The following is a 20,967-nucleotide window of genomic DNA, read 5'->3' as shown; positions in this document are numbered from 1 at the left end:
CTAGGTGCAGGAGTCGGGAATTTGGGGGTTTAATCCAGTCTCTGTCAGCAGCTTTACCCTCTGGAGCAGTTTTCCTGTGCTGGTACAAGGGATGCTGCTGCTCTGTAGCAGAGCCCCAGCCCACCAAGGGCAAGGGAAAGCAAAGGATCATCCATGCACAACTGCACAAGGCACCCACCATCCCAAGCACCAAACAGCCTCTGCCCTCAGGGACCCCTCACACCAGCCTGGGCAAACCAAAGGCAGCGAGCACCACAGAGGAGCTGCAGCCGGGGCTCAGGAGCAGCCTCAGCCTCTCCATGGGCTGCAGGAGCCAAAGGAGCTTCAGTGGGTGCTGAGCCGGGGCTGATGGTGCCCGTGGGTGCTGAGGGATGCAGGGGACACAGGCGTGCCCTGAACCCTGCCGTGTGCTGCTCCTTACACAGGGCAGCGGTGATGGTCATGTCCTGCTCTGACCCCTGCACCCTGGCACAGCAGCGATGGTCACATCCTGCTCTGACCCTGCACCCTGGCACAATGGGTGCCAGCACGCGGCGCACGTCACGCCGGGGCTGCTCCCGCTCAACTCCAGTTTCTCCCAGTGAATGGGGCCATTGATGCCGGGCCAGGCTGCAGTGAGGGGTCCCAGCCCCACGTCACTGCGGCCACGGCATGGACAGGGACTGACGCTGCCGGAGAAGAAAGGGCCTCAGATCCGAGCGGAATTCCCTCCTCCAGCACTGACCTTTCCTTCCTCGCCAGCAGCTGTGGGCACAGCCCAATCCCTCAGCAAGAGCCATGGGCCATGGTCACCAGCACTGGTGTGGCTGAGGGACACTGGGAAGTGTTGATGCTCTGGGTAACACCTGCTGGATGGGGAACGATGCTCACTGCAGGTATCCCCATCCTGCTTGTGATGGGAATGTTCCTGTCTCATCTATGGGCCCTGCAGCTGCTCCGGCGCCAGGAGAGCGGATCCGGTCTCATCCAGCCTGGAGCTCACGGCAGCTCCAAGCCCCTCATTGACCAGCGCTGCCTCCAACCACGGCTGCTCCGGGCTGGGGACAGCAGAACCACAGGAACCTGGTGCTCAATGGTGGCTTTTTAACCCAAAACCCCCATTTTATCAGTCCTGGGGGGTCACAGAAACTGGAATAAACCTCACCTGCTCCAACCATTCCCAGCCCTGCCCCATGGCACTGAGGCCTCTCGGCTCCATGGGGTGTGAACCTGTTCCAATGCTGAGCACCCTGTGGGGCAGGAACTGACCCTCAGCTCCATCTGACCCTGCCCTGGTGCAGCTTGAGGCCGGTTCCTCTGCTGGACCATTCCCATCCCCAGCTCCCCTTGCTCCCAGCCCTGCTGGACTCAACCGGATGCCTCCAGGGAACCAGGGGCTCCCGTTTCCCCTTCACCCACCTCATCCCATCCCATCCCGGCTCTGGCTCCATGGGGCTCCGCAGGGATGAGGAACCAGGGTTCATTTCCACCCTTCCCTCACGCAAGCAGCGGGGAAGGGGCCCAAGGCCCGAGCCTGCTTCAAGCACACGTCGGAGCCATTGCATTGACAACAACCGAGCTTTACTTCCATGGCCCCCGCGGGTTTACATCGGAGCGGAGCCCTCGGGACGTGTCCATGGACGGCTCCAGAGGGAACCCCCCCCCCCGCAGGCCTCATCCCTGCTCCGTCCCCGTTCACGGCCGCTGCTCCCTGCCCTGCACCGGGCAGAGCCCGTCCCGTCCTCCGGGGACCCCCCGGCCGCCCTGCGCAGGCCCCGCTCCCGGTGTCCCCTCACGGCCCGAGCCTCCAGCTGCCCAGGGACACCCGGCTCCCTGCGGGCCCGGCCGCGGCCATCGCGAGAACCGGACCCGGAGCGGGGGAACGGGTCCCGGCCCGACCGATAGCGAGAGCCGGACCGGGGCCCGGAGCGGGCGATGGCGAGAACCGGACCCGGCTCCGGAGCGGGGGAACCGGAGCTCGGCCACGGTGATGGCGAGAACCGGAACCGGGGAACCGGGATCCGGCCCGGCCGATAGCGAGAACCGGACCCGGCCCCGGACCGGACGAACCGGGTCCCGGTCCAGCCCGGGCCGCACTCACCAGCTCATGGCTCCCCTCGCCGCTCCACCGGAAGTGCCGCTCGCCTCCGCCCCGCCCCTTCCGGCAGCGCCGCCACTGGACGGGAGGAGCAGGGGAGGGTGATGTCGGGACGGGGCGTGACGTCACGGGGCAGAGGGGAGAAAACGGGGGAAAACGGTGGGAAAATGGTGAAAAATGGTGAAAAACAGTGGAAAACGTTGGAAAACTGTGAAAAAACGGTGAAAAATGGTGGAAAATAGTGAAAACCGGTCGAAAATGGTGATAAACGGTGAAAAACGGTGAAAAATGGTGAAAAACGGTGAAAAACGGTGGAAAGCCCCTGGGAACCGGAGTGGCATCAAAGCACCGGAGCGGGGATGGGTGTAGGGGGGTGGGCAGCAGCATCCCGGGGTGAGAGTGGTACCCAGGAGCATCCCAATGTAGGCAGGGGCATGGGAACGGGATGATCAGGAGCACCCCAAGGTGGGTGCGGGATGGGGAGGGATGGGATGTGCAGTGCTCAGAGCATGGATGTGCAGTGCTCAGAGCATGGAGCAGGGATGTGCAGTGCTCAGAGCAGGGATGTGCAGTGCTCAGAGCATGGAGCAGGGATGTGCAGTGCTCAGATCATGGAGCAGGGATGTGCAGTGCTCAGAGCATGGAGCAGGGATGTGCAGTGCTCAGGGCATGGAGCAGGGATGTGCAGTGCTCAGCATGGAGCAGGGATGTGCAGTGCTCAGCATGGAGCAGGGATGTGCAGTGCTCAGGGCATGGAGCAAGGATGTGCAGTGCTCAGAGCATGGAGCAGGGATGTGCAGTGCTCAGAGCATGGAGCAGGGATGTGCAGTGCTCAGCATGGAGCAGGGATGTGCAGTGCTCAGGGCATGGAGCAAGGATGTGCAGTGCTCAGCATGGAGCAGGGATGTGCAGTGCTCAGAGCATGGAGCAGGGATGTGCAGTGCTCAGCATGGAGCAGGGATGTGCAGTGCTCAGGGCATGGAGCAAGGATGTGCAGTGCTCAGAGCATGGAGCAGGGATGTGCAGTGCTCAGAGCAGGGATGTGCAGTGCTCAGCATGGAGCAGGGATGTGCAGTGCTCAGGGCATGGAGCAGGGATGTGCAGTGCTCAGCATGGAGCAGGGATGTGCAGTTCTCAGGGCATGGAGCAGGGATGTGCAGTGCTCAGAGCAGGGATGTGCAGTGCTCAGTGCATGGAGCAGGGATGTGCATTGGTCAGAGCATGGAGCAGGGATGTGCAGTGCTCAGAGCATGGAGCAGGGATGTGCAGTGCTCAGAGCAGGGATGTGCAGTGCTCAGGGCATGGAGCAGGGATGTGCAGTGCTCAGGGCATGGAGCAGGGATGTGCAGTGCTTCCAGTGGGGCAGCACCAGTCTGGGGAGAACCCCCTCATCCCCATCCCCATCCGCAGGAGGCTGGGCAGCTGTGACCAAACCCCCCATGTCCTCAGCACCGGCCCCATCAGCCACCACCGTGGGGTGAAAGAAAGCACCCCCAGAGCTGCGGGTGCCCTCTGAGCCCCCATTGGCACCCACAGTGTGGTGCCAGCACGTGTGGCTGCACGGGACGCAGGGAGGAGGCCTGGGATGGGTGCCAGGGGTGGTTTATCCATGAGCAGGTGGAGGTAAACAGCAGTGATTACAGCAGGAGGATGATGCTAAACTGGGAAGGTGCCACCGACACCGCTGAGGACAGGGATAAGCCGGAAAGGAGCAGGAGAGGGGGGACAGGGCCGGGTGGGCACCCAGGGGATGGTGTCCATGGAGGCAGACAGGAGAAGGAGCCAAGGTGGTGGAGAGAGGTTGAAGGTGGCACCAAGGAGTCAGTTTGGGGGGGGTCAGAGCGAACCCTGAGCCACGAGGACCCCATCGCATCCCGGCCAAGGTGTGGGGAGGAAGAGGAGGGATGGAGTGAGGCTGTTCCCAGGGTGGGTTTGCTCTAGGACATGGTGCTGGTCCCGGTTGCCGTTCCCATTGTAATGGCCCACGTTGGTGCAGGGGATGCAGTGAGGAAGAGCTGGGGCAGCAGGTCCTGGGTGTCCGATGGCTGTGGGGCGCAGGGAGCACATTCCATGGAGGCTCTGCCCCATGTGTCACCACGTGCCAGGGGAGATCATCTGGATTCTCCTCCAAAACTCAGCCATGAGCAGAGGTCAGAGCTGCCGCCTTGGCCGGGAATGCAGGGATGGATCCATAGGGCAGCGGCACAGGGCAGGGAATCCAGAAACCATCCAGGCCTTCCACAGAAGCCATCGTCCTGCCAGGGAGGAGCTGAGCCGGAGGCTGAGAAGGTCATGGAGAGATCCCACCAACATCTGTGGCACCAGCATCCCCAGCTGCGCACTGGGAGCACTGGGATTCGGGTCCTCGCCGCTCCCAGCGCTGGGTGCTCCTCCTTGCAGCAGATCCCATCCCATGGGGTGTCCACATCCGCAGGGAGCAGCGGGTCCGGAGCTGTGGGGCTGCCACCCCATCCCTCCTCCCCGGAGCACAGGGAGCCCACAGCCGGGATGAATGTGCCGTGTTTCCGTAGCAACCAACGGGTTTCCTGCGAGGTGCCGCACGCTCGCCACGTGTTTCGACACCCAAGGGTGCCCCTCACCTTCCTGCTCCATGCAAGGGGCACTGGAATGGCAGAGTGGGTCCGGACCGGGACCAGGACATCCCATTCACACCCGGTGCGCTCCTTCCCTGCTCCTTATGACAGTGAAGGAGCCCGAAGTGTTGGAGTGAGCATTGCCATGGCACAGTGGTGCGGATGATGTGGTCTTTGCCGTGCCACCGCCTGCCCTGTCCCCAGCATCTCCAATGTCTTCCAGCACAAGGCACCAGTGGAGATGGGCACAACCACCAGCACCACAGCACCCACGGGTGATGCTGGAGGCCATGGTGGCTCTCCCCCCACCATCAGGTACATACATGGTGGCTCCAGCTCCTGCACATCCACTTGGCTTGTCCGAGCCATGCAAGGGGCAGAGCAGGGACTGGTAGCTCTAAAACCAACACAACCCCTGGGTGCTGAGGGATGCTCAGAGCACCAAGGGAAGAGCAGCCCCAGCTCACGCTGAGCCCACACCTGGTCCAGGGGCTGAGCCAGCCTCAATGGTCAACAAAGGCTCAAGCACCCAGGAATCCACTCCAGGACCCCAGAGCAGCACCCATGAGCCCCAGCACCACAAGATGCCATTGCCGGATGAGCCAGGCATGCTCCGAGCTGCCCTGGGCACCGTCTGCTCCCAGGTTCTCCATGACATTAAAGCTTCTCCAAGCCCAGTGATATCCCGGGAGCAGCAGCTCCTCCGGGGCCTGTGAATCAAAAGGCAGGATATTGGACGGCGGTGCCAGTGCTTCCAGAGCCCGGGAATGCCGGGAAAGCCGCGGTGCCGATGCTGGATGCCAGCACTGCCAGCAGTCCCTAGCGAATGGGATGCTTCCAACACAACAGAGCCCGTGCGGCCCAAAGGACCCTCCGCATCCTCCAGCACATTCCCAACTCCAGGAGAACCAGGGCTTCCTGGGGAAGGGTTCCACCACCCATGTGCCCGCTCACATATCCATCCTTGCTCCTTCTCCCACCCATCCCTCGTGCCCGTACAAGCACTGGCGCTGGATCCGGTGGTTATTTATAACCGGAGTGGCCTGGCCCGGCCCCGTTCCCATTCCCATGGCGGCTCCGCGCTGGGCTGCTGGTACCGGCAGCGATCCTCTTTCGCCCACCGTTATCCGACGGAGGCAAACGGAGCCGGGATGGAGGCGATGGAGGCGGCGGCGCGACAAGGGGCAGGAATAAGACGCAAGGTCAAGGGCAACTCAAGGACACGGAGGATTTGGGGGTCCCGTGGGATAAGGGGGGGATGTGAGGATGGAGCCGGTCGCCTTCGGGGTCACCCAGTGTCCTGGAATGCCGGAGTCACGGTGAAGTCCTGCGAATAGAACTGAAGGAGAAGGGGGGGCTGAGAGAAGGTTGGGGTGATGCACAATCAATCACATCAAAACGAACCCAGAAAACACAACCCTAAAGGGGGGGAAGCACAAACAGGCTCCAAATGAACCCAGAAAACACAACCCTAAGGGGGGGGAAGCACAAACAGGCTCCAAATGAACCCAGAAAACACAACCCTGAGGGGGGGGAAGCACAAACAGGCTCCAAACGAACCCAGAAAACACAACCCTAAGGGGGGGGAAGCACAAACAGGCTCCAAGGTCACCCATAAAGCAGCACAGCAGCCCCAGGCCTGCCCGTCCCAAGTCACTCGGACACCCCCTGCCAGAGGACAAACTTCTTCCTGCTCTTTCCAACCGGTCTCCATCCTTTCTGAGCAAAGCAAAATAAAGCTCTTGACTCCGGCTTTTGATTGTCAGCAAACACAATATATTTACTGCATTAGCATTTGCTCACAGTGCAAATGGTACAACAATACATCAGTTCCAGGGTCGGAGTCGGATTTTGTTTCCCTTAAAAACGCTGTGTGCATCGACGAGCATCTTCGCGTGACGACATGACAAAGGAGCAAATGAAATGTGTGTGAAAATTATCACCTTTTCACGATATCAAGCATCATTTTTTTGCCTTTGAACCTTAGTATAAGGTACTATAAATCCAAGAAATAAAAACATCCACAAAATATATTACATCTGGTGTGATTTTTTTTGTCTTTCTTTTTTTTTTTCCTCCTTTTTTTGTGGTTTTTTTTTGCTTTTTGCCCTTTTTTTTGCCCTTTTTTTGTTTGTTTTTTTTTTTTTCTCTGAGTACTCAACTTTATACAAAAGTCTCTCAAAAAATATCATTCCCTTTAGGTTTGTGTGGCGAAACCTGATTGTGGTCGGTGTGGTTTTAGAATGTAGTTCCTCTCCGTTCACGGCTGCGTTCTCTCCCTTCGCTTTATTTCCTATACCTCTAGAATGTGGCGTGTGTGTGTGTGTGTGGTTTATTTTCACATGCAGACATCAAACCTGGATAGCACGACCTTTTGGCAACAAAGAGTAGTATTTTTATAGCTTTTTCAAAGTCATTATTCTTAATTCTTAATGAATCCTTATTTTTGCTTCTTTTAGCTTAAATGTCTGAGCACAGATTGATTAAAACAAAAGAAGAAAAAAATCAGAGCAGTCATGCAATGACATGCACATACCAGAAGGAGAAAGGAAAAGAAAAATGGGAAATAAGAGGACTAATTGATTATTTTGCCTCCTCCGGACTCGGTTGGCTTTAAAGTGACCGAATAAAAGCAACGTTTCCAGAGCTCACATTATCAAAAGTAGGTGGGAAGATCCTGGGGTGGGTTTTGGGGTTAGTTTGAGGCGTTTCTGGACAGAATTTCCCTTCTGATGAACAAGAAATCATAATAATAATAATAATACTAATACAAAATGAAAAGGGGGAGGGGAAATAATAAACCAACAAACCCAAAAGCTGCTGCCGGGACGTTGCTCCCCGCCGGGGGACCCGCAGCCCCCCCCGCCCCGCCAGCCCCGCTTACCTCCGATGGGAGCCGGTGCTTGGGAACAGGGACAGGGGGACCGGGGAGAGGGCCGGGGGGCAGAGGGGAGCCGGGGGGGGCTCCGTCCATCCATCCCTGCCCGGCCGCGGGAGGTGCGGCTCGGGGCCAAGGGGGGCCCGATCCTGCCCAGCCCGGCCCCGGGGATGCGGCAGCCGGGGATCCAGGTCAGCCGGGATCCCTCGGGGTATGCAAGCCCGGATCAGGGCCGAGCGAGGGGTGGGTGGGCTGGACCCGGGAGGTGCGGGATCCAGATGGACTGGACCCGGGAGGTGCGGGATCCACATGGACTGGACCCGGGAGGTGCGGGATCCAGATGGACTGGACCTGGGAGGTGCGGGATCCAGGCAGGCTGGACCCGGGAAGTGTGGGATCCGGGAGGTGCAGGATCCAGGAGGCTGGATCCGGGAAGTGTGGGATCCGGGAAGTGTGGGATCCAGATGGACTGGACCCGGGAGATGCAGGATCCGGGAGGTGCAGGATCCAGATGGACTGGACCCAGGAGATGTGGGGTCTGGGAGAGCTGGGTCTGGGCAATCCGGGTGTGGGTAATCCAGGTGCGGGCAGTGCGGGATCTGAGCACCGGGGTGCGGACAGCAGGGATCCGGGTGCGGACAATCCGGGATCTAGGCAGTGCAGGGTCCTGTCGATCCAAGTGCAGGCAGGATCCGGGTGCGGGCAGCCTGGCCCCGGTCAATCCGGGTGCGGGTGGCTTGGACCCGCACAGCACAACCCCCCGGCACCCTAAACCTGGGCGACGAGGCCGCTGCGGAGAGAAGAGGGGGTGCCACAAACTGCTCCCCACGGTCCCTTCAAGCGCACGTGGTGACAGCAGGAGCGAGGGCGACGGGGGGTGAGGAGGTGGCTGCGGCGGTGGCGGGGGGCACAGCGGGGGGCTGCCCCCCCGAGCCCTTGTCGGTCTTCTTCTCCTTCTGCTTGAGGTGGATCTTGGCGTGCCGCTTGCGCTCGTCGGAGCGGGCGAACTTGCGGCCGCAGAACTCGCAGGCGAAGGGCTTCTCGCCGGTGTGGGTGCGGATGTGGGTGGTGAGGTGGTCGCTGCGGCTGAAGCTCCGCATGCAGATGCGGCACTGGAAGGGTTTGTGGCCCGTGTGGATGCGGAGGTGCCGGGTGAGCTCGTCGGAGCGGGAGAAGCGGCGGTCGCAGCCCTCGGCGGGGCAGGCGTGGGGCCGCTCGTGGAGCGGGGTCTTGCTGGGCCGGTTGGGATACTTGCGGGGTCGGATGGGCTTGAGGGTGAGGGGTGGCTGCGGTAGCCCCCCGAAACCCGGGTGGATCTGCTTGTCCTTGAAGGCCTTGATGGTCTCCAGCGGGGTGATGGGGGGCGGGTTGACGCGGATGGGGTCCAAGCTCTGGAAGGGTTTGTGCTCCGTGATGGTGCCCATGTCGTTGGGGTGGTGGTAGAGGTTATAGTCTGGGATCATGGGGAAGAGGTTGCTGTCCAAGGCGGGTTTGGCCGCCTGGTAATCCTGGGGGGAGTAGGTGAGGCCGGGGTTGCTTTGAGGGTCGTGGAAGGAGACGGGCTCCGGGTAGAGGTCACTGCAGGAGGAGTAGGGCGGCAGCGCGGGGTACATCTGGTCCACCTCGCCCTGCGGAGGCCCCATGCTGCCCGCTGAGCTCTGCGTGCTGGTGAGCGCCCCCGAGGACGGCGGCACCCCCAGGATGCCGGCGCTCATCAGGCTGATGATGTTGTCCTGGCACCAGTTGGAGGGTGAGTCGAAAGCGAATTTCCCCAGGTAGGTGACAGTCTTGTTGCCCGGGGCCGGTTGAAAAGTGCCCGAATAAGAGGACAATTCCTGGCCGGCTTTTTCGTTCGCTAAACCAATGTCCATAACATTATCTGCAAAGTGCGAGAGAAACGGGGCAGGGTGAGCCGGGAGGGCCGAGACGCCCCGGGGGGATGCACCGGGGATGCACCGGGCCCGCTCCTTCCTTCCCTTCGCCGCTCCCCGCATCCCCCGGCGCTGGCTACCGGGGCCGGGCTGCCGAGGGAGCGGGGGGGGGTCCCTACCGGTGGGAGCCGGTGGGGGACGGAGGTACCTGCGGCTACAGGTAGGCTTCCTCCCCGTCCAGCCCCGGCAGCGCTGGGCACTCCGGAGCCGGCTGCGGCCGCCGACGCCGTTACCGACTCGCAGCCTTCCCTGAGCCCATCCCCGGAGAAACACGAGCTGGGGGGGGATGCTCAGCCCCGTGGGGCTCCGCGTGGGAGCAGGGACCCCCCTCCCCAGCCCCGCACCCCGGGGAAGCCGATGCCGTGTCCCGTGAAGCCCACGCTGCTGCGGGCTCGGGAGGAACGGGCACGGCCACGCGTGTCCGCGGTGCCTCCGCATCCCGGAGGATCCCGGTGCGGGCGGCTGAGCCCCTCCGCGCTGCGGGGCTCCGGCTTCCCCCTTCCACCCCCCGCTCCCCGTGTCCTCCTCCTCCTCCTCCCCACGGATCCCGGCCCCGTACCTGCGGCGGCGGCTCGGCAGCAGCTCGGCGGAGCCCTGCAGCGATCGCGCCGAGCCACGGCGAGGAAAGGGGTGGGTGGGTGCGGGGGGGGGGGACGCTCCCCAGCCCCAGCGCTTCCCTTCTTCCCTTCCCTCCGAGGCTCCATGACACCCTTCCCATAGCGTCCTCCTCCTCGCCCCACCGCTCCCCCCCCTTCTTCTCCTTCGTCTCCCCATTCACCCCCCCCCCCTTTTTCTTTTACCTGCAGCCATCTGGTTGTAGTGAGCCACCGAGTCGCTGCTGCTGGAGAAGATATTCAAAGAGTTGGGGATCTCCTCTGGGTACAGATTGTCAGGCAATTGGTTCATCAAAGTGTTCATGGTCCCCGGCAGCTTCTCCAGTAGTTTGCCTGTCATAGCACTGGAGGAAAAGGCTGGATCAACGTGGCTCCGAGCTCAGCTCCCGAGGAAACAACATCCGAGTGGCAAATCCGTGCGAGGGGAATCATGCGAGAGAAAAAGTTGGGGGGGGGGGGGGGGCGGAGGGGGTGGGGGGGGGGGGGGGCGGGGGGGGGGGCGGGGGGGGGTGTGCGGTGCTCCGTGGGTCCCTGGTGGTGTTTCCTCGACGGGGGGGGTCTGGCTGGCAGATGTTGGTTGTAGAGCGGGTGGGAGGATTTAACCCCTCCTCTCCTCTCCTCTCCCCCCCCCGTTCCCTCCCTCCCTCCCTCCCTCGGCTCCGTTCGCAGGTTCCCTTCGCTGCCGCCCGAATGCTCCGCCGGGGACTCCGCAGCCCATTTATCCGGGCGGCGGGAGCGCTCCGTGACGTAGCTGCCCATATATGGACAGACAAAGCCGAGCCGAGGCCGAGACGTCACAATGGAAGCTCCGCACAATGGAACATTAGAAAGCAGGAAGCGGGGCCGGCGCGCGCGGGGACGGGCAACGGGGAGAGCGGTACCGGACACACCGGGTACCGGACACCGGTCAGCGTGTACCGGGCGATGGGCACCGGGTACCGGACACACCGGACACCGGTCACACCGGGTACCGGGCAACCTGCACCGGGTACCGCACACACCGGGCAACCTGCACCGGGAACCGGACACAACGGTCACCGGGCAACTTGTACCGGGCGACTGCACCGGACAGACCGGTCACCGGGCAACTTGTACCGGGCAGTGGGCACCGGGCAACCTGCACCGGGCACCGGTCACTGGACAACGGGCACCTTGCACTGGGTACCGGGCAATCTGCACCGGGCAACCTGCACCGGGCAGCAGGCACCGGGCGGGGGTCTCCCCCTGCGCCCTCACATCCCACCGGATGGCGCGGGGTGCAGTGAGCCCCGGGGATGCTCTGGGCGAGGCTCTGACCTGGAGACTTCATTGCCCCCCCGTCCTCCTGCGCTCCATGGGCAGCAGGAGCGAGGGGATGAACCGGCCACAAACCCCGTCCCGCAGCCCCACGGGTGTGCGGGGGGAGCCGCGGCAGGGCCGGAGCTGCAGCAGCCTGAAACACGGTAGTGGTGACAGAGGAGACGGCTTTGGGTGACAGAGGAGACGGCTTTGGGTGACAGAGGACGTGGCTTTGGGTGACAGAGGAGGTGGCTTTGGGTGACAGAGGAGGTGGCTTTGCCCCCTCCCCGTGCCCCGGGTCCCGCGGGGAGCAGTGCTTTGAATACTTTAGAACAGGTAACACTTGTTGGTCGCCTGTGATTTTAACCTCACCTCCCCCCTTTAAAAGTTTGGCACTTCCAAGGCGTCAGTAATTAGGTGGTTTCGTGCTAACTGTGCCAACTGATGCTATCTTTAAAACCCTCCGAGTTATATAGCAAATGTATGGAAAAATGCTGTGTTGCAATAGCTCCACTTACCCAATTCCTGCAGGGCCGGCTTTGCAATGGGAGCGGGATCCGCGCTACGGGAGAGCTGCGGCTGGAGGCACCGGGCACCGGCTGCGGGGTGGGGAGGGGGGCATGGGGAGGAGGAGGCCACCGGTGCCAGCAGCCTCCGGGTTTGGGGTTGGGGAGTGGTTGGGGGGTGATGTGGGGCTCGGAGGGGGGGTGTGTGTGGGGGGGTGTACGGGAAGGGGGACCTGCAGTTCCCACTGTGGCCTGTATTGAGCGTGGGGAGGGGGTGCGTGTGCTCTGTCTACTTTAACCCCCCCCTTCACTTCAAATGCCCCCATCAACCGCAGCCCCCCCATCCACTGCAGAGGTGCCCATCCATCGCAGGACCCCACTTTCATTAGAAGCACCCCCATTCTGTGCAGACCCTCCCATCCTGTGCACCCCCATCTTTCACAGCCCCCCCATCCCCCTCAGAGCCCCCCACCCTTCGCATCCCCCCCTCCATCCCCTGCCCCCTCATCACCCCCATCCTCTGCAGGACCCCCCCTCATGTGCCCCTCTCTATCCGCACCCGTTGCATCCCTCCAGACGCATTCACCCCCCGCCCGCCCCGCCCGTGCCCCGGCGCGGCCCGGGGGGAGCGCAGCGGCGGCGGCGGGGACCGGGGGGGGGGAGCGGGCGGCGGCGGGCGGGCGGCCGAGGGGAAGAACCAAACAAGGCCTGGATCCGGTCCCGCCCCCGTTGCCTTCTTTGGCCGCCGGTTCCGGCGCCCCCGGCGCTGGGGAGGTGCGGGGCGGGCGCGCAGCGGGGCGCGGAGCGGGGGGACCCGCACCCCCCCCCCGACAGCACCGCCCCGGCACTGGGGGGGGGGGTCCCCGCAGAGCCCCCCCCCCCTTCCGCCGTCCCCCGCCGCTTTCCCCGTCAGCGCATTCCCACGGTCGGAGCGCGATCGCATCCGCGGTGCTGGGGATGCTGCGGGTCCCTCGGCAGCCCCCCCGGCCCCAAACCAGCCCCAGCCACCCCGCGGGCCGGGTCCGGCAGCAGCACCGGGGCTCGCACCGGTTCCTCCGGTCGCTATAGTGGGGGGGGTGCGGGTTTGCTTGGCCCTGCTGGCAGCCCAGCATCCCCATGCGTGCCAGCACCACGTTTGGCTCAGTCCCACCCCGGTGGGTACCTGTCCCCAGTGCCATGGCCAGAGGGGGACCCCTGCCCCATCCCCATGTGGCATCACCCCCTGCCAAATCGGGCTGCGGGTGCAGTGATAACACCCCAACCCCAACCTGGTTCAAAGAGCCTTACTCATAAGGACCTTGTTTGCACAAGGAGCTGGGTTAGGAGGGAGCTTAAACCCAGGCTGTGAGAACCCAATCCTGCACGGCCACCGTCTCAGTTACTAACAGAGGTTTGATGCCAATTGATGGGGAACGGCCTTAAGCCAAAATAAACCGAAGGCAGCCTTAGACTGGCATGAAAACGGCCGCGTGGGGGTTGGACTGGCTTAGTTACAGCTCAGCTTAATGGGTTGGAGTGTGAAGAGCAGAGTAGTTTACCCAAAGGGAGCAAAAACACCAACACCACCCCCAAAATATCACCTGGGATGCTCTGAATGGGGTTAAATTACAGCTCGGTGTGGATGGAGTCTGTAGCTGAGAGATTTCACTCGTGCTGTCCATCCCACACGCTTGTCTTCAAACCCCATCCTGACCGGAGCTCAGGAAGGTGAATGATCATTGCTGGCATCAGTGATTTCACAGCATGGAGCCTCATTCATGGAATGCCGTCGTCCCCTCCTCAAGGCAGAGTCCCAAACCCCCATTGCCCCTGCAATGCAAAACCTCATTGTGTTAACAAGGCAAAGCTGGCCCAGCCTCCAGCTCAGCCCCTGGGTCAGCTGCTTCCTTCACCCCAGGGATAATGGGAGGAATAATCGGGAGCCTCCAGAGCAGCTCCAGTGCTTAAAGGGGCTGCAGGGAACCTGGAGAGGGGCTTGGGACAAGGGATGTAGGGACAGGCCAAGGGGAATGGCTTGAACCTGCCCAAGAGAGGGGAGACTGAGCTGAGCTCTTAGGCAGAAGCTGTTCCCTGGGAGGGTGCTGAGGCGCTGGCACAGGGTGCACAGAGAAGCTGTGGCTGCCCCATCCCTGGCAGTGCTCAAGGCCAGGTTGGACACAGGGGCTTGGAGCAGCTGCTCCATGGAAGGGGTCCCTGCCATTGGAACTGGAGGAGCTTTAAGCTCCCTCCAACCCAAACCATTCCATGGATATGTGATTCTATATTATTTAACAGTATCCCAGCTGGATCAAGTCCCCATAATACCCACTGATAAAGTGCTGGCAGCATCCAGGGAGCACCCCCAGCCACCCATACAAGCCCTGAGCACCCCCAGCTCCCACTGCCCCCACCCCACTCCTCCCTTTGGGGCCATACGATCCCCATGTGCTGCATGTCCCTCTGGGTGCTGTGAGCTCCTCTCATCTTGTGACCAGGTCCTGCTGCTCATCACTGGGTTATTCACATGCCATGAGCCCCACAGGTGCACCAGGCTGTGCCATGGCTCTCCGGGGACCAGTGGGGCTTTTAGAAGGGGAACGGTTCAGGATTGTACCTAATTATTGCAGCAGAAATGCACGTATGGGGAGGAGAGCAGGAGCTGGGTCCTGGTGCCTCGTGGTGAGGCAAAGGGGATGGCATCACCATCCTGCCATGTCTCAGGAGCTGCGGGAGGCTCCGTGCTGTGCATGGCTGTGGGTTTCAGGCGCTTGGAACCCACCGTGGTGGTGCCTCTGGTCCTGGATTCCAAAGGATGCTCAGATACGAAGTTTGAGGCTCTTCTTTGCACGACCGGAACACGGAGGTTCCCCCCCCCCCCCCCCCCCCCCCCCCAACCCCAGCCCTTTGGATGTGCTTTAGATGTAGATCTGGGGCTGGGAAGGTCACAGAGCTGTAAACAGAGCGTGGCTGTGGGGACCTCAAAGGTCACCCACCTCCTACCCCAGGCATGACTGTACCCAGGCTGTGCTCACTCGTAGGTGGCTGCTTGGATGGTCGACAACAAAACCGCTCCTAGAGCAGCCTGGGGCAGGGGAGCCCATAAACCCAGGGGTGTTTCAGCCCCCAGAGCACGAGGTGGGTGCCTCAGTGGTACCTGATGGAGCCACAGGCATCCCTCAGTGTTGTGTTTGCAAGTGGTGAAGCTGCGCGGGTGGGATGCAGACATTCGTGGTGGCAAAGAGATGCCCAGATGTGGCCAGTGCTGCATCATCCTCTGAGCATCCCGTGGATGTGGGAGATGCTCAGCACCGCAGGGATGGGATTCAGGGCAGTTCCTGGAGGAGGAGGAGGAGGAGAGACTTTCTCCGCTGCTGTTGGGTGTGGGAATTCCTCATTGCAGGCCACGCTTTGGCTGGGAGAGCTCCAGCCAAGGAGGAACTGCTGGGCAGCCTTCCTGATCCCGGCCCAGCACCCGCCCGGCTCTGCGGCCTTCCTGGTTTTCCTGGTTTCCCTGTGAATACACCCTCACTGAAACATGCATGGAAAAGGAGATGGATGCTCCCTCCTCCCCCCGCTGTTAGGGGCTGACCTTGGTGGTCGCTGTTGGCTTTGCTGGGTCAATCTCAAAGGGTAGATGCCCATAAACCAAGCCCTGCAGTGTCTGGAATTGAGGAGCTGGGCAGGGGATGCTGCAGGAGCCATCAGTGGCTGTGGGACCCTTTCCTACCTCAGTTTCCTCTGTGGTATGTGAGGGAGATGAGCCCTGCTTCATCCTGCCTGGGAAGCACCCACAGCAGCACCGGGTGCAGAGGGGCCTGTGGGAGGACTCTGCCTGCACCCCATTCCCTGCATCCCCTTCTGCTGCCATCGCCTTCCCTGCCTCACCCCAGAGCTGCAGTGGGGATGCACTCACCATGGCTGCGCTCAGCCATCCCAAAGAGCATCCCATGGGTTTCCAGTGCTCCGAGGCCTGGGCTCCATGGGTGACTGCAGCGAGGGGCACGATGCTGCCTGCACTGGGGAACCTCTGGGTCATCTGAGTCCGAGACAGGTCTTGGTCTGCAAACCCAAAGGTCTTTCCTGTTATTATGCAGCCTGCAGGAGGGGAACAATAGCAGTGGCGGCCGGTGCAGTGTGACCCGGAGATAAGGAGACAGTGTGATTAGCAGGAAAACCAAGGAGTAGATCCAGAGCTAAAAGTGATCCCCAGGGAGCAGCACCACTGGGAATGATGGGCTTCCAGTAGCAGAGACCAGGCACGGAGCTGATGCTATGGGGCACCTCAGTGCTGTGTCCCTGTGTCAGCCTGCAGTGACTGGGCATCACTGTGACCCCAGCGAGGGGATTGCAGGGAGATACCACGAAGGCTTTTTTTAACCTGAAACCAAGAAACAGAAGAGGAAATGGATGCTGAGAACTGTGCCATGACACCACCGGCGACGTGAGCGGCTGCCTCATGGCACAACCAAAGCCATTGCGTCCAATGGTGGTGCTGGAGAAGGGGAATCCATGCAGGGATGTGCTCCCGACGGCTGCGCAGCCTGGGAAAGAGCTGCTCCCGAGGGCTGCAGGGCTTCACTGTAACCACCGAAGGAGAAACTGGTGAGAGGCCAAGGGAGAAGGATCTGCAGAGCCATTGAAACCAGCCCGGGGGGAATTAGCCATTTCCTTGCAATGAGGAAATGGGAGGTTAGCCCAGGACCTGCGGGGATGCGGGGAGGGGATGGGAAGCGCTGACAAGTGAGGACAAGCTGGGGGCTGTGGCTGAGACCGTCCTCAGCCCGTGGTGAGGGCAGGGGAGGCTGGAAGAGCCACCCAGCCCCTTGCACCTCTGCATGCAAACCCCAAGCGGCATCCGCCTCCCACCGGGATAGATGGGGATAAACCGGGCACGGCGGCACGGACCGGGGCCGGTGGCTGGTGCCGGTGGCTCAGGACCATGGCACCAAAACCTCCTTTGTGTTCTACAGGTAAACCACATCTGAGCGAGCTCCTGCTCCCGGCTGAGCGGGCGAGGCCGGGACTAACCCAGCCCAAACCGAGCCTGCGAGAGGAACCCAAACCCCAGCAGTTTCTCCCTATGGAGCATCCCTTGAGCGCCGTGTCCCAGGATCCGGCAGTTGGGATTTGCATCCCGGGTGCAGCCGGAGGAGCCGGTCCCAGGAGCAGGAAGAGGGATCAGGACCCCTGAACACACCGATGGGGCAGGAGTGGGGCTGAGCTCCTCAGGCAGCCCCTTGAAGCTCCTCTGAGTTGTGCAGCCCTTTGGAGGCCTCATAAGAATTAATTACTATTGCTGCTTAATGAAGCCATCGTGCTGAGCCCAACCTGCCCCTTGCTGCTCGCTGGGCTCCTTGGGTGCTGGCACAGCGCTCAGAGGTGGGGACATGGCCCTGTCCTCGCCTCGCCCGCCCTCCCCATTGCTTCAGGAGCCCTAAATTCCTGCCCCAGCCCTGGCTGCCTCTCCCAGGGCCTGCCCGGCTGCTGGGTCACTGCACCAGCACCCATGGGACCCCACCACCAACCCCGGCCCCATAGCACATGGGGGACCCCTGGGCTGGAGCCTTTGCATGCCCATAGTGCAAGGTTGAGGCCTGGGAGCATTGGAGCATCCCACCAGTGGTGTCCATCACCTGGATCGTGCCCGATCCCGAGGGCCTGGCCCCTTCCCAGTGCTGTGGGGATGCGGATGCTCCTCAGCTCACCTGGAAAACCTCCTTTGCTGGCACCCAAAATGGGCAGTGTTGTTTATCCCAGCATGGAGCTGCCCCCTCCCCACCAGCACATGGGGATTAACAATCTTGACCTATTTCCCGGGGGGTGCAGCAAGGCTTAATTCAGGGCCTGCCTGAGGAGCACATAGATCTGCAGATAGAGCCATTATGGAGTGTGAGATATCATTAATTAATGCACAGGTTGATATAGTTATGTGCTTAGATCATCATCAGCTGATCCTGCTAATCCCTTCTTGTGCAAGTCCCTGGGTGAGGGGGAGCTGCTGCTTGGCATCACTCGGCTCCCGGTGAGCTGGGGTGTCCCCACATCATCCCCATGTGCCACCATAGGCAGGGGTGTGCAAGTGGTGGCCCCAGTCCCTGTTCCTTCATGTCCCCTGCTCCTAACTCTGTGTTTGCCCATGGTGGTCCCACTGGACAGGAGACATCTCCTGCTCTCCATCAATGGATGGGACTGGGAGCTGCCTCTCCTTGAGCCAGGGGCTGAGGCTTAATCTCATTCGAGTAATTACTTCAATAATTATTAAAAATAGATAATTATTACCCTTTTTATTCAGTGATCGTGTTCAGTGCAGGCTTCTCTTGGCCTCCAGCCCAGTTTGGGAAAGAAACACCCCCCATGTGCTGCTGGGAGCTGCACTGCTCACCAGGAACATTGGATTCTCACTGTTAGTATTCCAAACCCCAAACCTTCCTCCTCCTCAGCCACCCCATCCAGTGGGTGGCTTTGCTCTGGGAATGGGCTGGAAGCATCCAAACCCCATCCTGGGCCTGAGGCATCTCAATTCCCCCAGGATCCATGAGGTTGGTTTGTGTGTGCCAGTGATGCTGTGGGTACCGGTGATGCTGTGGGTGCCAGTGATGCTGTGGGTACCACATTGTGCCCCATCACAGCTGAGCTCACCCTGCTCTGTTGTCTCCTTGCCCCTTCCTGGCCCTTCGGATGAAGAGGTGACCCAGCCACACCAGTGGAAATTGGAGCTGACAAATACAACCAAAACTTCCTCTGGCTGCTAAAAATGACACCCGGAGACAGAGCAAAAACCTCCTCTGGGTGACAATAACAGAGCGTGGAGCTATTTCAGTGCTGGCTGTTCCATTGCAGCACTCGGCGCTGGGCTTGTGGCTGCTGCAAACCAGCCACTTCCCCAGGGACGTGACGTGTTTCCTTTCCATCACAAACTGATTTAGAAGCAAAACTTTCTACATTTAGGCAGCGAGAGACTCAGCTTCTCTTTTCTCTCTCACACCGATGGTGAGCGAATGGAAGGAGAGAGAAAGGGGGTGGGCCTGGCACAAGGCGCACGCGGCTTCCTCCTGCTTTTGCTTTCTTCGGGCTTTCTAAATTAGCAGAAAGTGAACTAAAACCCCACAGTTAATATTTTCCATGCTGTGGAAGCCTTGCATGTGTCCGAGTGGGAGCGCGGAGCTCCGGGCTGGAGCCCTGAGTGCGGCTGGGCCTTGTGCCTTGTCCTGCATCCCAGCAGGGGATCGTTGGGGTTGTCCCAATGCAGCATCCGCTGCAGGCACCAGGCAGATTCCTGCTCTGGACTATCCCCATCCCTGTCCCCAGCTCCAGCTCCATCCCCATCCCATCCCTATCTCCATCCTCATCCCCTTTCCCATCACTCTCCCCATCTTCATCGTTATCCCCATCCTCATCTTCAACCTCATTCCCATCCTTGTTTCCCACTTCCATCCCCATCCTCGTTTTCATTCTCATCCCCATCCCCATTCCCATTCCCAACCCACCCCCATCCCCATCCTCATCTCCATCTCCATCTCCATTTCCATTCCAATCCCTACTCTCCATGCCCATGCCCATCCCCATTCCCATCAGCATCACACAGGGAAGAGGCTCACTGTGGGCTCACGGTGAGTGCCCAGCCTCTCTCCCCTGCAGCTCAAATGCAGGCCGGGAATGATGGTGCTAATTTCCTAGAAGGATAAACATCCGATCGCCTTTTCTCTCCCCTTCCACCCAAAATAAACAGAGCAGCCGCAGGGCTGAGGGCAGGGAGGGGAGGATGACTATAGTTGGACTGCAGGATGTCAACAAAGCCTGACCTCTCATTTGCACCGGTCCCTCGCATTACCCTAACGGCCCAATTACACCCTCAATGGAGGGTTAAGTATAGCAAAGGAGAAGGAGCAATCCAGCTTTAGCATCTTCCATGACATCTCTGGGTGTCATTTCCTCTGCTGCTAATCTTAGCCCATGGCAAGCCGGGGCTGTGTTGTTTCCCTGGGCTGTGGGATGTCACCAGTTTCCTTTTTCTGCTGGGCTCCTGCAGCGCCCTGGACCCGGCTCCTGCATCCTCCTTCACACCTTGCAGCCAGTCCCCATCACCCGGTGCGGCTCCTGCATCCTCCTTCACACCTTGCAGCCCGTCCCCATCACCCGGTGCGGCTCCTGCATCCTCCTTCACACCTTCAGCCCGTGCCCATCACCCGGTGCGGCTCCTGCATCCTCCTTCACACCTTGCAGCCAGTCCCCATCACCCGGTGCGGCTCCTGCATCCTCCTTCACACCTTGCAGCTCATCCCCATCACCCGGTGCGGCCGATGGAGCTCTGCAGGAGCCGCTCATGTGCGTGATTCAGTAAAGAGCCATTTCCTGCTGCAGGGAAAGTCCCGGACACGGTTAACCCCTACCCAGCAAGGAGGTGAAGCCACTCTCACTGCCCAGGAGCCAGAGCACAAACCTGCTTTCTCTCTTGCCCTGGGACCAATGCAGCAGCAGGAGCATCCCCATCCCCTCTAAGCGATGCTGCATGGCCACGAGCAGGTCGTTCCCTCGTGCCTCAGTTTCCCCCTCCTGCACAGTAACCCCCACCCCGGATCTTGCTCCCTCTGGTCCGTTCCCAGTGCTCCTGGCTCGGGACAAAAGCAGCTTTGAGGAGGATCTGCAGGCAGGTGAATCCGGGCCCGGAGAAACCCCAGAGCCAGATGAAAGCCTCATTAAGGAGGTAATTAAAGGGGAGGCCCAGCCAAGTGGCCACTGGGCAGAGCCCTTCTCCTTTATGGCTTCAGTTCCGGTTCTGCTTTCCAAGAGGAGCGGGTTCAGGCAGCGAGAGGGCACGGGCAGGGCAGGGCTGGAGCCAGCCCCACTTCCCACGCTCACCCTGTGTGACCACAGCTCAGGGACACCGGACCCTGCCCCACATCACCCGCAGGGGGTCTGCAGGGGACAGCCATTGCCCTTGTCCTGTCCCTGTATCCCTTGTCCTGCCCCTGCATCCCTTGTCCTGCCCCTGCATCCCTTGTCCTGCCCCTGCATCCCTTGTCCTGCCCCTGCATCCCTCGTCCTGCCCCTGCATCCCTTGTCCTGCCCCTGCATCCCTTGTTCCCAGCCTCTCTCCATGTTTCCTGCAG

The 20,967-nt window shown here is 61.0% G+C and overlaps 2 protein-coding genes across 2 annotated transcripts in view; both read right to left on the bottom strand.

Annotated features, from left to right (window-relative positions):
• Window positions 1–2,230, bottom strand: part of BIN3 (bridging integrator 3) — a 30,596-nt gene extending 28,366 nt beyond the window's left edge. The window contains exon 1 of the mRNA XM_034070409.1: window positions 2,081–2,230. Coding sequence (XP_033926300.1) covers window positions 2,081–2,088 — 8 coding nt within the window. The 5' untranslated portion in view covers window positions 2,089–2,230. The remainder of the gene's footprint in view (window positions 1–2,080) is intronic.
• A 4,194-nt stretch (window positions 2,231–6,424) lies between these two features.
• Window positions 6,425–10,536, bottom strand: EGR3 (early growth response 3). Its single transcript, XM_034070555.1, has 2 exons — window positions 10,281–10,536; window positions 6,425–9,428 (listed from the first exon to the last, which is right to left on the bottom strand). The coding sequence occupies exons 1-2, from the start codon at window positions 10,432–10,434 to the stop codon at window positions 8,386–8,388; spliced, it is 1,197 nt and encodes a 398-aa protein (XP_033926446.1). The 5' UTR covers window positions 10,435–10,536; the 3' UTR covers window positions 6,425–8,385.
• Between the last annotated feature and the right edge of the window lie 10,431 nt (window positions 10,537–20,967).

Source organism: Melopsittacus undulatus, chromosome 18 (assembly GCF_012275295.1).
Source record: "Melopsittacus undulatus isolate bMelUnd1 chromosome 18, bMelUnd1.mat.Z, whole genome shotgun sequence".
NCBI lineage: Eukaryota > Metazoa > Chordata > Aves > Psittaciformes > Psittaculidae > Melopsittacus > Melopsittacus undulatus.
This window is presented reverse-complemented; position numbering and strand designations above follow the sequence as displayed.

Bases quoted from the DNA above. Each gene is read 5' to 3' on its own strand.
- EGR3 (XM_034070555.1), bottom strand. From the start codon at position 10,434: ATGACAGGCAAACTACTGGAGAAGCTGCCGGGGACCATGAACACTTTG. The intron at 9,429-10,280 runs GTAAAAGAAAAA...CGCACTTTGCAG, and splicing joins CTACAACCAGATGGCTGCAG to ATAATGTTATGGACATTGGT.